The following is a 13,809-nucleotide window of genomic DNA, read 5'->3' as shown; positions in this document are numbered from 1 at the left end:
GGCATGTTTATTCTGATGACAGAAGCACAAATCACTGGCAGCCCTGACTGAGTCTCTCCTCTCACCATCTGGCCCCCCAATACTTCCTACTACTCGCTAGGCTCTCTTTCTTTTTTTTTTAATTAAAAAAAGATTTAGTTTTGGTGCTTTGGAGTAAACCAGCTCATATTAGTGCTGCTAAAGGTTAAAAAAAAAATCACTGAAGGACTGACAACGGTCCATCCTGCAGCTCCACTTTCACTTTGCCACGGCTCTTGTGAGGATGAGAGGTTACTTCCTACCTCGCTGTCAGAATGTTCCTCGATGATTTTTTGTTGTTGTTTGTTTGCTTTGAAGCATAAGTTACAGGGATAGAGAACAAATTAACCAGTGTGGCTATTTTGGCTGAATTCTTTTGAATTCAGTTTGAGTTCCTGTTTGAACTCCAGTCCACTTCATGAAAAAATTTCCAGCCACAGAGAATCCACCAATATGCCTGTCAGGCAGAGAAATTACTTTCTATTCCTTCAGATTTCTGAGTCTTATTCATGAATACCTAAACTTTACTTTTAACCCTTCCTACATAGGATCAATATCAACCTTTGGTAACCTCAGAGGCCCTCATCTGTAAACAGATGTGATAAAAGGTTACCTGCAGCAGCTTGGAACCTGTCTGTTGATAAAGAATATCCACATTTAATATCCACTAACCCTCTAAGGCTAAGGGAGAGAACCTCCCTGCGCTGTAAATATATGCTGCATATTTTAAGGCATTCCAAATATTTAGTTGTTGGGTTATGGGTAAAATCTGCTTTTCATTGTCTCCTTGCCAGGACAGAATGGACTTCAAAGCACGGCAGCAAAATTCAGCATTCATGGAGCCTACTGACAAGATTTCATCCCAGCCATTAACCTCTCAGCACTCGGAGCCTGGCTCACAATGGTAAAGGAACCCAGAGATTTAACTAATCCCATTCTAAAGAATGCTTGACTTTTGCCTACTGATGGAAGAAACCTGGGGGTGGGAGGGAAGAAGGGGGAAACAGTGAAAGGGAGAAGGGGAGAGAAAAGCCACACTGTACTTCAAGCTTGGAGTTGAAAAAGCCTGTTAATCAGGCTAGGGGGAAAAAAAAAACCATACCCAGAAAACATTTGCACTATTTATGCAGAAACAATTAGTTAGTGCTCATTAGGCAGCATTCACACGATTTATCCCATACCCCTCTTCCCCCCCAGTGCCACCATTTCACAAATCAAAAGCTTCTTAAAATTATCAGTGCATTAAAAGCCTGCTCCCCCCTTATTCTGGGCAAGTCAGCATGAATAATGTGCCTTGGTCAAAAACACAACTCCCAAAACACCCTCCCTGCCCAATCCTATTGTGTTTAGCATCACTTGTTTAATTAGTTGGGAAGGAGTGGGGTGGGGGGAACAAGGAGGGATAGGAAGCATTTACCTGCACTCTCCTGGAATTGTGCAAGAACCATGCTTGGGGCTACATCCCTGACGACAAATAGCTGTTAAAACAACAAAAAAAGAAGAGTATCAGCACAATATCAGCAGCTGCTGCTTCCGGCACCTTCACACTCGTGGGAATGTTTTAATCTCTAACCACCATTGTAATCCTACTAAATCCAAGGTTTTAACAAGTCCCTCGTATCAAATCTATGGGAAGGAAACCCAAGGTGAGTGACTCTCTGTGATAGGAAATATATCAGCTTTTTCTTTTTATAGGAAATCATTCCTCTGGCTTTGCAGAGGAACCGTAGCTGGTGCTGCTCAAAGAGCTGTTTCTGTGCAGGAGAAACCATCCCACCCCAGAGAGCTCAGGGCACTTCTGGACTACAGGTTTCCTTTCTCTGTCTGCTGCAGGTGAACTGGGCCACTCTCCTTGGCTTCACATCCAATTCAAACCAGCTTCTGACTACTCTGGGTTTAGTTTTGGCCATATTTCTGAACACACAGGATATTAAGATGAGCATCGATTCAAATTGCAGGTAAACTCAAGTCAGCAAGACATGCTGATAAGTCTGTTTTTAAGTCCTGTTTTCTCCTCCTGAAACTACTTAGGAAGTTGCCATTCCCTAATAAACATGTTGAACACGATCTCAGGTAGAACAAACAGCCTGGGACTTTTCAAACACCAAAGCTTTACACTTGCCAGGTCAGCTCTAAAACAAGTCTCTCCTTCCTGCTTGTCTTGAAGTTCTGCACCAAAGGGGAAATCCTTTTTGAAGTCAGCAGCAGAACTCCCATTGAAGTCAGTGGGCTGGGTTTTCTTCCCAAGGGCAAAGATGTGGATAATCAGAGAAAGAACACATCTGCTAAGTGCCCAGTACTCGTCAGAGCTCTCAGAGATTTTAACACCAGGCAGAAACCAGTCTTCTCCTGCTCCTGGTTCTCTGTGTCAGAGCTGCCCCACCAGTCCCTGGCCCTGCTGTCTGCACTGACTGACCCGGATACGATGCCCTCAAATCCCACCCGAGCCCAGCGGTCACCTGAGGGCTGAGCGTTTGCCACCAACCTTTGTTGCACTCTGGTCCCATCCAGCCTTCCAAGCAGGTCTTGTTGCCGTTCTGGTCGCAGGTGTGGTGAGTGAAGAAGTCGTCCCTCGGTCGACAGAACTTGTTGCAGCCGAAGCCGTAGTAGTGCTCCGCACAGGTCACCCGGATCTGATACTCAAAGTGGGCAACTCCTGCATTGTGCTTCAAAGTCTGCCACTGGCGGCTGGGATTGATCATTCCAGAGTGGGAAGCCTTCTCAATAATGCGATCGGGATCTACGAGGACCATCAGAGGAGATGCCAGAGTTAAAAGTGCGTTTAGGTACCGTCATTAACTCCCACATCACAGCTCTGCAGCTTCACAGGCAAGACTCTCTGAGGCAGCCGGTTGGTTTTATTAATTTTCTGTTTTAGAGAGTTAGATAAGGCTGCCCTGGGGCTACAAACCATTAAGTGAAACACGCACGCAGCGTTATCAAACCGAACAAAGCTTGGAATCAAAAGAGACTGTTCAGTTACTGCCAATCACTCATCCCTTTTGCAGTGTAAGGGCATCCAGTGAGAATCACACAGTTGTGATTAGAGAAGATTCAGCTGCTTTTGCTTCTAGCTCCAATAGGTTGGTACAAACTGTGGTTTTCCCTGCTGCTCCATTAATGGCACTGGTTTTGTTTTCATACTGGAATATTTACAGAAACATCACACTCCAATAGCCTAATAAAGCCATGTCTACAAACTGAACACGAGCACCGCAGAAGGTTTGCAGCCTCCCATGCAAACACTGAATTGAAAACCGGCTACTCCAGCATTCAGATGACATCAGCAATCTCACCAGGTTTTGACTGAGGAATGCCATGGAAGTTCTCTCTTCAGATGTCAGCTGACAGTAAAACATCAAGACTACCAGAGCTCAGAGCAGAGAACTCAAACTACTGCATCTGTGTGCTACAGATTCCTGTTTCTCTACAGAGCATTTCAAAGTTTAGGCTTTGCACATGACATTTAGTTCTAGCAGAAGTCTTCTGGCTTTCAGAGCCCTACAACTGCCTGAATTATGGCTTGAAACGATAATATTTCACATTAGCTCGGAACATTGTATATATCTGTGGTATTTCACTTTGTAGTCCAGGTCTTGTGACTTAAACGATCTGACACTGCCTTACGACCTGCTGCGAGCCAGCACTTGACTGCTGACTGAAAGTTTATCATAAAACAGCCAAAATATCCTCACAGACATAGTTCAAATGCAACAACAAGTACACAGGAGCACGACCCAGCGATGGAAGAACTGTAGGTAGAAGGGCACTTTGCCAGTGATGTGTTAGAAAGCAGTGTGTGAAGTGCTGGCACGTCTGAGTGTTAAGAATTAAAATGTACTGATGTGCAGCTTGTTCTCCCAACAGCTCCAAAAGAACACTGGGGAATTTTACATAAGGCAGAGCTGAAGGTTCATGAAGTCGCTACATAAACCTTAAGATGACACATGGGCAGTTTTTAATCAAAAATAGTTTTCAATTCATTGCTAAGGACCTTTGATTTGCAGCTTTCCAAAAAGGAACTTCCCTACAGGCTTCTCAAGCCTCAGATACCCATTACTGATGCACCACTAGATCCTAAGCCTGCTTGTCTGCAGTTTGAATTAGTCAAAGCACAACCCCACAAGAGTGTCAATACCCAGACATCCTGAGCACTTACCCATTTTTGGGGGTGTTCATGGCTTGAGACTACAACATTCATCAAGTGTTTACAGTGTGAAACTCAGGGCAGCAACTTCTTATTCACCTTCTGGTATTTCTGGTTCTTTAATATTTTCTATTTAAATCAGTTTTTATTATTCGCTGGCACTAAGCCCCCAACCCCACACCTATGTGTCAGACTTTCAAACGCACGCAGGCCTTTATTAATTTACATCCCATTCACAAGTTACGTAGATGCCTAAGGACTTCTCCACACTGGTACATCCAGAGCAATATCATGTCCTGCATGTGCAGGTGTAAGGCTCTGAGATCTCATCAGCGAGATTATTGACTGATTCTGAGAGGCACTTAAGCAGATACATATCTACTCCTCGTGAATGGGGCCAGCCTGGCAATTAGAGCTCCACTCATGCATGCTGGAGGTGGCTCTGCTGCACTTGCCAGGATACAGTACCCCATCCACAGCACAGCTGGAAAGCAAATGCACTTCCCAAAATACCCAGTGTGCATGAAGACATCCTACTTCTTGGGAGTAAAACACTTTATCTCCCATATGAGGCAGGAGAAAAGGGGAATGACAGTTGTGCAAAGCACCCCCACACACACACACACACTCTCACTCACTCTTGCTTTTCCAGTCTTTTCCTGTTCCCCATTGGGAACACAGCACTGACAGCTATTTCAGTCCTTGGCACCAGAAAGGCAGTTGCCTTGGAAAAGGGATCTTTGCTCTTGTCTCTGCGCTATCATCTCCTCTCCGATCTGCCAGCTCATTAGGAAGCTTGTCCTTGCTGAACATCTCACTCCAGCCAGTGTCTTTGGAGACCTTAACCACAAGCTGAACTCAAATGGGAACAGCCTTATAAGTCCTCTGGACTTGATTATTTTGTAAGGGCTCAGATGAAACCCAGCTGCAATTTCCCCTTGGATCCTGGATAAAATGTCTTCCCTTTGATACGCATTACAAAACTAAATCCATCCATCCAAATTCAAGCGAGGTCTCCCAGTTCTAAGATCCCTTTCCATCAGCCATCACCCACAGTTTTCACAATGAAGCCTTGGCATGTTCCTTCTTGTACAAAACCTTCTCCACCCTTGCCTATTCCCACTTACACAAGGGTGCTGACCCAGACTGCAGGGCAGGCGTTGCAGCAACCCTGCCATTCTTAGCCTGCACCAACCCCGGCTGAAGTTTTAGAGGAAGCAATCCCAAGGCAGCAGACTGGCTAAGGAAATAAAAAGCAGCAGTCAGCCAGGCTTGAGAGAAAGGGATCTTCTGAACTCCCCTGCCATCCTCTGACTCAGAACCCCATGCTTTGATAGGAAGGTTAGAGGAAGCATTAACCCATTAGGAATTGATGAAGTGGAAGAGAGAGGCTTTCTGTACACCGTGAGCTCCTGCTCTGCGCTGTCAGAGAGTCTGCTGGTTTCATTCACTCCTTGTGGCTACACTTCAAAGCTATTAATCTCTCTTTTTTATTCAGTGGGCAACTGTATCGAAAGTTTTAGGCACAAGGAAATGAGATTTTCACTGCCCACCTTTGCTTTTCAGTGCCCCATTGTCTGGAAATTATAACTATGCAGCATCAGGAAGCAAAAACAACAACAATAACAAAAAACCCAGACTCCTCTGAGCAGTTTGGGTGGCCAAGGACACCACAGTTATTTTTGAAAGTCTTTGTTTCAGACAACTTCCAGCTATGGCTTGGTTTACATTGTGCTGAAGTCTCTTATGCCCGACTGGAATTCACATGCAACTGATACCAGTAATTTACAACAGCTCTTTGCCATAGTTCGAGATGCAATGTCAGCCCCATTAGCTTTATGTATGAAGCAACAGTAGCAAGATGGCAACCAGACAAGAACCAGAGTAAGAAAAACCATTTGAGTTGAATCTTGGCTCCAACAGAGCACGATTCTCATCGGCTTCAACAGGGCCAGAATTTAACTGTGAGCCACTCTTGGAAGTGAGACAAGAGAGAGTATGTGGTAAAGGGAACGTAGGAGGAGTGGAATGTTGAGGGGGGAAGGAAGCATCCACTCTAGGATCTCCTCTAACAACTGCACTGATCAGAGGATGCTAGAGCTAGTGAGAAGTTACACAAAGCTTCCTAAATCCACTTTTATTGCTGAGAGCTCTCACAGGGTCCTTACAATTCAGTGGCAATTACGGTAAAAGAAAATCCTGGACATCAAAAAAACCCACTCATCACATTATCCAATGACAATTGTTTAGTTCTAATCATTTTCTTAACTAGTTCTTCAAGACTTATTCTTCAGCTCTGGCAAAGCTGACTGTAAGTCAAGCAACGAGGCACAAAGGAACAGCTTTGTGCAGTGCAGTGACCTACAGATGGAAAAGTGACAGCAAAGCTAGAGCAGGAATGCAGATCAGGAACATATGCAAGAACATGTCTGCACTTGGTCAAATGCACTGCTGAGAAATGAGGCAATTTTGTCTGAAGACAATTGTACTTCCAGAACGAAAGCAAAGAAAGGGTTCATTGTGTAGCTTTGGAAATGCAGTTGTTTCATGAAAAAAGATGAGCTCTAATAATAGGAGAAGTGGCAGAGACCCAGTCTGAAGAAATTCTCAGATCCTACCATAAACACGACTTTCATTTTGAACTCAGGCATCTCCCATGTTTAATACAACACTGCTGCTGTAGCATCTACTTTCTTCTCCTCCATAAAACACTCCATAGCCAAGAAGTCTCCCAGCCACTGCTCCATGACTGGGGTAGAGCCTGGAATCACAGGCACTGCCACAGTGCTGAACGTGGCTGGCTGAGGCTATCCCTGACAGCTCCCATGGATCAACTGCAATGGACAACTGCTTTTCTGGAGCTATCAGGAGCTATAAACTAACAGGACATCCCATGGATATTTAAAAAAAAATAAATATAACAAACTGCACAGAGAGGGTCCCAGACTCAAAGACCACTGTGCATTTCTACAAGGCCTTTCTCTCAGGAGAGAGAAATTCCTGCCTGGCTGTCACCTGCTGTTCCAAAGCGGACTACAAGGAGCTGCCCTAAGATATCTGGGAGATGGGCCACAGTGCTGCTGCCTCCTCATTGAAGGAAAAGGCTTGTTGTGTCAACACAAGCTTCATGAGTGCAGATTCACACTCTCTCCTGTGGCTTTTTCCACATGCTCCATTCAAGCCTTAGAGTGAAGCTACAGCTGATTTTGCCCTCCTCCTTCAGTAACAGCAGGCAAAAAGCAGAACAGCTCATATGCCAAGAGCCCCTCTACAGCTTCCTCTGCCAACAGGAAAAGCTTTGCAGAACCTTTCTGAGAGCAACCAAAGACATTCCAGGCAAAGGATTCCCACCCTTGATTTCCAGCCAGCTCTACCAGGTCGTGTTTGGTAAATATTTTTCAGCCCCCAATTATAAATCCCTAGACATCCAACTCCCAAGGAAGAGCTGGCAGTCACTCCTATTTGTCATCTACAGTCATTACATGGATATCTAGACCAAGTCTTATGGAGATTTTTATGTTTTTCTATTTTTTTTTTGAGCAGCACACTCACTTTTCAGAAGTATATAGTTTATAGAGAGGTCTCAAGTGAACAAGGCTTAGGCTTCTGAATGTGATTCCTAATTAAAAAAAAAAAAGGAAAAAAATCCAAACAAAGAAACCTGAATAAATCCCTTGGCTTTTACTCTCCCTAAGGAGAAAGAAGGAATTAACAGCATCTATTTTTAGGCAAACTGTTGGTGCCTAGGTGAGGGAGCTACTCATCCTCTGCAGGCAAAAAGGGAGACAGGCTGCTGCAGAGCCTGGAGGAATTGCTCCAAATTGTTTGGTGAGAACTTTTCCCTCTCCCTGTGCTCTAATTCACAACAAGCTGGTAAACTCCCAGAGGCCTTTCAGTGCAGGGGAAGCAGAGGTGTCCAAACCAAGTGAACCAGTGGAGTGAATACTTACTCGTGGAGTTATCATTGTAATCCCATGCCTCCACAAGCAATGTGTAGGATCTCTGCAAAAGAGAAATAAGAGTTAGTTTCAAACCCACGCATGACTTAGGAGAAAAAAAACCAAACCAAACCAAACCAACAAACCCCCAATTTTAATTAAAAAGAAAAATTCTGGTCTCTGCCCCAAAGCCGAACACTTGGAAACATAAATAGGCAAAAGATTATACTTGAGGCAAACACGATCTTCTCGAAAGCCCGTAAGCTACCTTATCCAGTCTGACCTAGGAGACCTTTCACCTCGGATAGCTCATCTTTGTCATCGTGAAAGCATCTTATGTACTTAACTGGGAAGCGCAGCCTTTGACACCGCGCTGCGACCGCAGCAAAGCGCCCCTGGAGGAATCGCACACGGAGGACACAAAGCACCCGGATAACACGGCAGCAGCAAAAAAAAAAAAAACACAACCACAACAAAAAACCCACTCTCAAAAAGCTGCTTCAAAAGAATTTCAGCTACAGAAAAGGCAGTCTTGATGTCCCCCTTCCCCCAAGCCATCCTGAAAGCAAGAAGTGTTGCTAAGATTACCGTGCCCTGCCTTGACAGCGCGATCTCCAGGGACTTGGCTTTTCAGCACCCCCTTTGAAAGCTTTGTCTGCGCGAGGGGCATCGCAGCTCCCACAAGTATCAGGTAACTGAGGGAAGAACTGATGGATTCGGGAAGGGGGTGGGGTGAGAGAAAAGCTTTGTAAAACAAAGGCTAAGAGCAGGCTCTTTGGAGGAGCAGGGAAAGGGAAGGCGCACTATCCACCCCGTGTCACAGTTACAGATGCTCCAAGCTGCCAATGAGCTCTCCAGCACTCCAGTAATAATAATCATAAGCATAAACCGACTGAAGTGACTCCATGGGCTGGAAAGGTGCCAGCTATTACATCTAAGCCACCTTTATCTTCAATCCTAACTTGAGAACAAGGGCCATTAAAACATCTTCTCCTCCTCCAGCTCCACTCCGAGATATTATTATCCAAGCAGTATCTTTCAAAATTGCCGTGTCCAAACTTACACAATGATTCAAAACCAAAACAAAACACCACCCTTCCAAAAAAAAAAAAAAAGAATTGAAAAGCAAAAAGTGTATTAATAACTACAGATAAAACAATAAATGTAACATCTTTTTGGATGTTACAACAGAACAAAAACTCTCTGTGAAGGGTTCTGATGCTTTGCCATAGCAGCTGTGCATCATAAGGTTTATTTCTTCTTAATTGTATCTGTTATCTGTGCTCAGTCACAGCCTTCTCTGGAACAGAAACCCAAATGCAGATCCGAGAGCGAGCTGCTACAAGGTGCAAGGGCAAGGCAGACCTCAGATTCCTTAAGAGGAGAGGAAATAAAAAAGAAGGGGGGAGGGAGAGAGAGTTGGAGCAGAGCTGCTTTCTCACGACTGGACACAGCATGCAGCCTCTGAATGAAACCCTAGTTTGTGATGGACACCGGCTTGCAATATAGCCTAAATATGTTTCATATTCAAAGCAGACCAGGATTCCATTCTGTTCACTGATAACTGTGGGAAAATGCTTCCAAAAGTAAGCAAAGCTGGGCAAGCCAAGACATGCACCCAAACTTCTGTGCAGAGGCTCCATTGGCCCAATCCACTTTTGGTTAATATTTCATGAAAAGTGATTTGTTACTATTCTAGACCAAAGTCTGACAGCTTGAAAGAAACTCTGAAAAGAAAATAAAACGCAACACGATCATCTAACACTGTTTAAAAGAGATTTAAGAAGTCCTTACACAAGCCAGTGGTAAAAAAAAAAAAAAAAAAAAAGCAAACCCAAAGCAAACAAACAAAACCAGAATAGAAGTCCCGAGCCATATTACAGATGCAGATTGCACTATCTTGGGTGCTTCCTCAGTGGTTTAATTACCAACATTAAGCAGTACAGGCACAACATGTTACTGCAAGCTTGAAAAAAAAATATTATGATATAGAGAATGAATTATGGCAACCAGCACTACTTCCAATAAAGTTAAGGATGTTTTCCTTTCGGCCTTGCATAATTGTTTTGGAAGATATTTTGTCTAAACTCATAGCAACAGTTCCCTGCTGGTTCTCAGGACTGTTTACCAACACACCTAGCCCTTAAGGAAAGGAAAGGCTGGATCCTCACTCTGAGTGCTACTGTTGCTAGATACTTGTGTGACCACTTTCCACCACCACACAGGAGTTCCTTTAAAAAGAGGAGATGCTTATCTGGATGAAAACAAAATGCGGGGGGAATAGACCTACCCTGGCAATTCCCTTGTTTCCATGTGCCCCCTCTCACCACGTCTGAGTATTTTAAACGAAGAATCTCCATCCTGAGAAGGGATGATACAAAGAACGGCATTTGATCTCTTGGCTCTGTCCCTCTCAGCATGGGGAAAAAAAAACAAAACAAAAACAAACCAAAAGCCCCCAAAACTTTGTGTTCAAGATGGGACACTTTTAAACAAAAGACACCCAGACACCCAGAGCCTCCCTCAACAATCCAACTATCGCATAGCTCTAGTTAAGTCCCTCACCCCCTAAAAAATGCAGTTCTGTGCAAAGCTGCACTGTTGAGATTTTTTTTACAAGTGCATATCATCCCCACTCTATAGATCAACGATTCAGATATCTCAGGAATGACTGCTTACAGCGTGGAGGTTTAAGTTTTCCCATGCCCATTGATGACCTCTGCCCATCTTTGAATAAATATATATATATATCCAGACATGAGAATTCCACATCATGCACCTTATTCCGTCAAAGCAATGTCCCTGGCAACAAGGCAGCAGTGAACTTTTCCAGAGTCACACCCAATTAGCCACTGTAAACCTGAGCTTGACCAGAAGGCAGGGATTGTGGTTGGAGAGGAAAGGCAGCTTGAAAGGAACAGTAAGTCTGTACACTTTGCAGAACATCCACAGCCTGATCAGCCCAGAGGACTGCAAGGCAGCAAAACTCCTGTGAGTTAAGCCAGGAGAGGATGGAAGTGGTCAAGATCATACTCCAAAAAACAAAGCAAGCACCAATGTGTAAGAGTTATTTTCCTCAGTGACAAGACACCGTGACTTAGTCTTGATCCACCAATAACACAACCCAAAAAACTGTGAAGACCCTGAAATCCATCAGAAACCATCCCTTCTAAGGGTCTGAAAGGGCAATGCAACCTCTTTGCTGGTTATTTAAACGAAATGCTGGCAGCTCCTGGTAAGCAGAAGGTGTTTAAAGCTCTCTGCTTGATTACCTTCTTTTCCCTCCCTTCCATCCAGACATCCACCCAAAAGAGGTGCTTTTGTACTTGGGCTTCTGAAGGCTCTCTGCAAGTCAGTGGGCCAGGGATAGATTAAAACATCCAGCACCTAGTGAAAGCACTGCCTCCTTTTTCAAAGAGGTTGCAACCAGTCCAACCTCTTTCCCTCCTCTCCTTGTGGTTAGAGCGTGCAAGAGCTTTGCTGAGCATGTGAAACCATGACTAGACAAACGCAGGGGGAAGTTTGCATCCAGAGCGCTGCGCCTGCTCCTCCTCTGCCAAACAAGGAGAGCAGGTTAAGCCCAGTAACGTTCTCCTCACGCTCTGCCAGCCGTGCTCAGCTGTGAGGAGCAGTTTGAGAAGGTGCTCACACCCTGTCTGCGTCCCAGGGGCGGCCAGGACACTGTCACAGCAGCACACAGCTCACTGCCAGCAGGGCTGGCAACCTCCTCCCTACAGCTGGAAGGGGGTGGGAGAGGGAAGAAGGAAACTGAGGCACATTCCAAAGTGCCCAGGGGCATCTCTGAGCAGGGTTAAAGCCAGTCACAAACCCACTTCCTCTAAACATCAGCAGGACTTTCACTTGGTACCTCTGTCACATACCATGCTCTACAGATGCATCACAGCATCACACCACCAACTCTGACAACTGTGTTCCTTCAAAGGAGTTAAAGGCTCCTCATCCAGATGACATGGGGAAAAAACCCTCAAAACACCCAAGACTTTGGGTTCAAGACGGGACACTTTTGAACAAAAGATACTCAGAGTTTCAGAAGAGTAGCAACAAAACATATTTTGGAAAAGGAGGAAAACCACTTAACCCTCTTAACCTTTTGTCAAATGGAACATGATCAGGAAGCTCCTCTTTGGGACAACCTACGTAAGGACGAGACAACACCATACAAAGCTGTGACTCTCCCCACTCTGCCTACAGAAACCCAGCCCAAGCCATGGCAGTGTCATGGCTGAGAGCTCGGCTGAACCCCAAGCAGGCAGCCCAGCCAAGAGCCTCATCAGGATCTGCCCACACAAAAACACAGCTCCTTTAGCCTTCCTTTTGAGTAGCTCCTTCAGTGCTGTCAGTGCCAGTAAACACTGCATTGCCACATAAAGGAGAAAGACATGAAAACAAATTTAACTCTATCAGCGGCTTCCAGGAGAGATTTCCCCCCCCTCCTCCTGCCTTGGCACAAGCCAAGGCAGTAAATGAAGTCAAGACCTTCACTGCAATACAACTGCCACCCTCCTGCCAAATGATGAAGGACACAAAAGTACCGCTATCCAAACTATGCATACGCTTAAGCATCCAGTAAACCAGGCTGATCTCTGATCTGGCAAGCCTGCTGGAATAATGAGTATCCTGTGAATACATAATGTGCTGAAGTTGCCATTGTGTGAAGTAAGTCCATGGTTTGTCTGGGAGCCGAGCAATGCTGAGTCTACTGCTGCTTCCTGTTGCTTGTCCTGTATTAGCATTATTTTTGGATAGGCCCCATTATGTTCTGTAATCCTCACTGCAGTCAGTATGGCCACTCCATTGTTCTTGGTTAATATTAGCAGTCAATGCCTCTGTCTGGGTGGCCGGACTACAATGTATTCCAATCATAAAACTAGCATGGCACTAATGGAACAATGTACTGGGGCAGAGGGGGGGGAGACTTGGGGTCCTCCCTCCTCCTCCTTTAAAAAAAAAAAAAAAAAAAAAAGGCAAAGAAAATAAAAGTATAGCAGCATTCCCTCCCCACCCCCTTTTTTTCCCTTTCTTTTTAAATTAATGATTTTAAGTGATCTCAGCTACCAGGGTGCTTCATACTAGAGCAGCATTTTAATCAGCACCTTATCTAGTTACAGAGTTATTTTCTCACAGAGCCCCACTTGTCAAAGAGCAACAGATAGGCCAAAATGTCAATGGTTGCTTTCAAGCTTCCCCAACAAGCAGATTACCTGCTCTTATCAGTCCCCCTACCTGTTTAAAGCATCCCACTGATAATTAAATGCACCAGTTACAAAAGGGTGGCAAGGTTAATAGAGAGAATACCTAGTAGCCAGCCAAGCAAAACAGTCAGGTTCACATGGAGCAAGCCTGAACAAGAAGCCTTTCTACTTATTTACCTAAGTGCCTAAGAACTGGGTCGAGCTGGTGAAGGACTCTGGATGTTTGACTATTTACAAAGCACTTTAACCACTTCTATCCACTTTTTGCAGTTTCTTCGGAATACTCCAAGAATAATGGGTGTAACTTATGCTGCAGAGCAGTGACCACAGAACCAGGAGCTCCACAGACTAAGGAGAAACGAACACAACAGCTTCTAGTTTTGACATCTTTCCCTGTGTTAAGGCGTACAGGTTGCCATTTAAATTATTAGAACTGAGCCAATCAAACTTCTACTCATCAACAGAAATTCAAAGGCAAGTTTAGTTTCAGTTT

The 13,809-nt window shown here is 44.7% G+C and overlaps 1 protein-coding gene across 1 annotated transcript in view; it reads right to left on the bottom strand.

Moving 5' to 3' along the window:
- JAG1 (jagged canonical Notch ligand 1) overlaps positions 1 to 13,809 on the bottom strand; it is a 34,922-nt gene that overhangs the window by 14,684 nt on the left and 6,429 nt on the right. The window contains exons 3-5 of the mRNA XM_050314997.1: positions 8,116 to 8,167; positions 2,504 to 2,758; positions 1,436 to 1,496 (exon numbers count right to left, since the gene is read on the bottom strand). Coding sequence (XP_050170954.1) covers positions 1,436 to 1,496; positions 2,504 to 2,758; positions 8,116 to 8,167 — 368 coding nt within the window. The remainder of the gene's footprint in view (positions 1 to 1,435; positions 1,497 to 2,503; positions 2,759 to 8,115; positions 8,168 to 13,809) is intronic.

Source organism: Myiozetetes cayanensis, unplaced genomic scaffold (assembly GCF_022539395.1).
Source record: "Myiozetetes cayanensis isolate MyiCay16 unplaced genomic scaffold, myiCay2020 scf2-11, whole genome shotgun sequence".
In the NCBI taxonomy this organism is placed as follows: Eukaryota; Metazoa; Chordata; class Aves; order Passeriformes; family Tyrannidae; genus Myiozetetes; species Myiozetetes cayanensis.
Note: the sequence above shows the minus strand (reverse complement) of the source record. Positions and strands in the feature narration are given on the sequence as shown.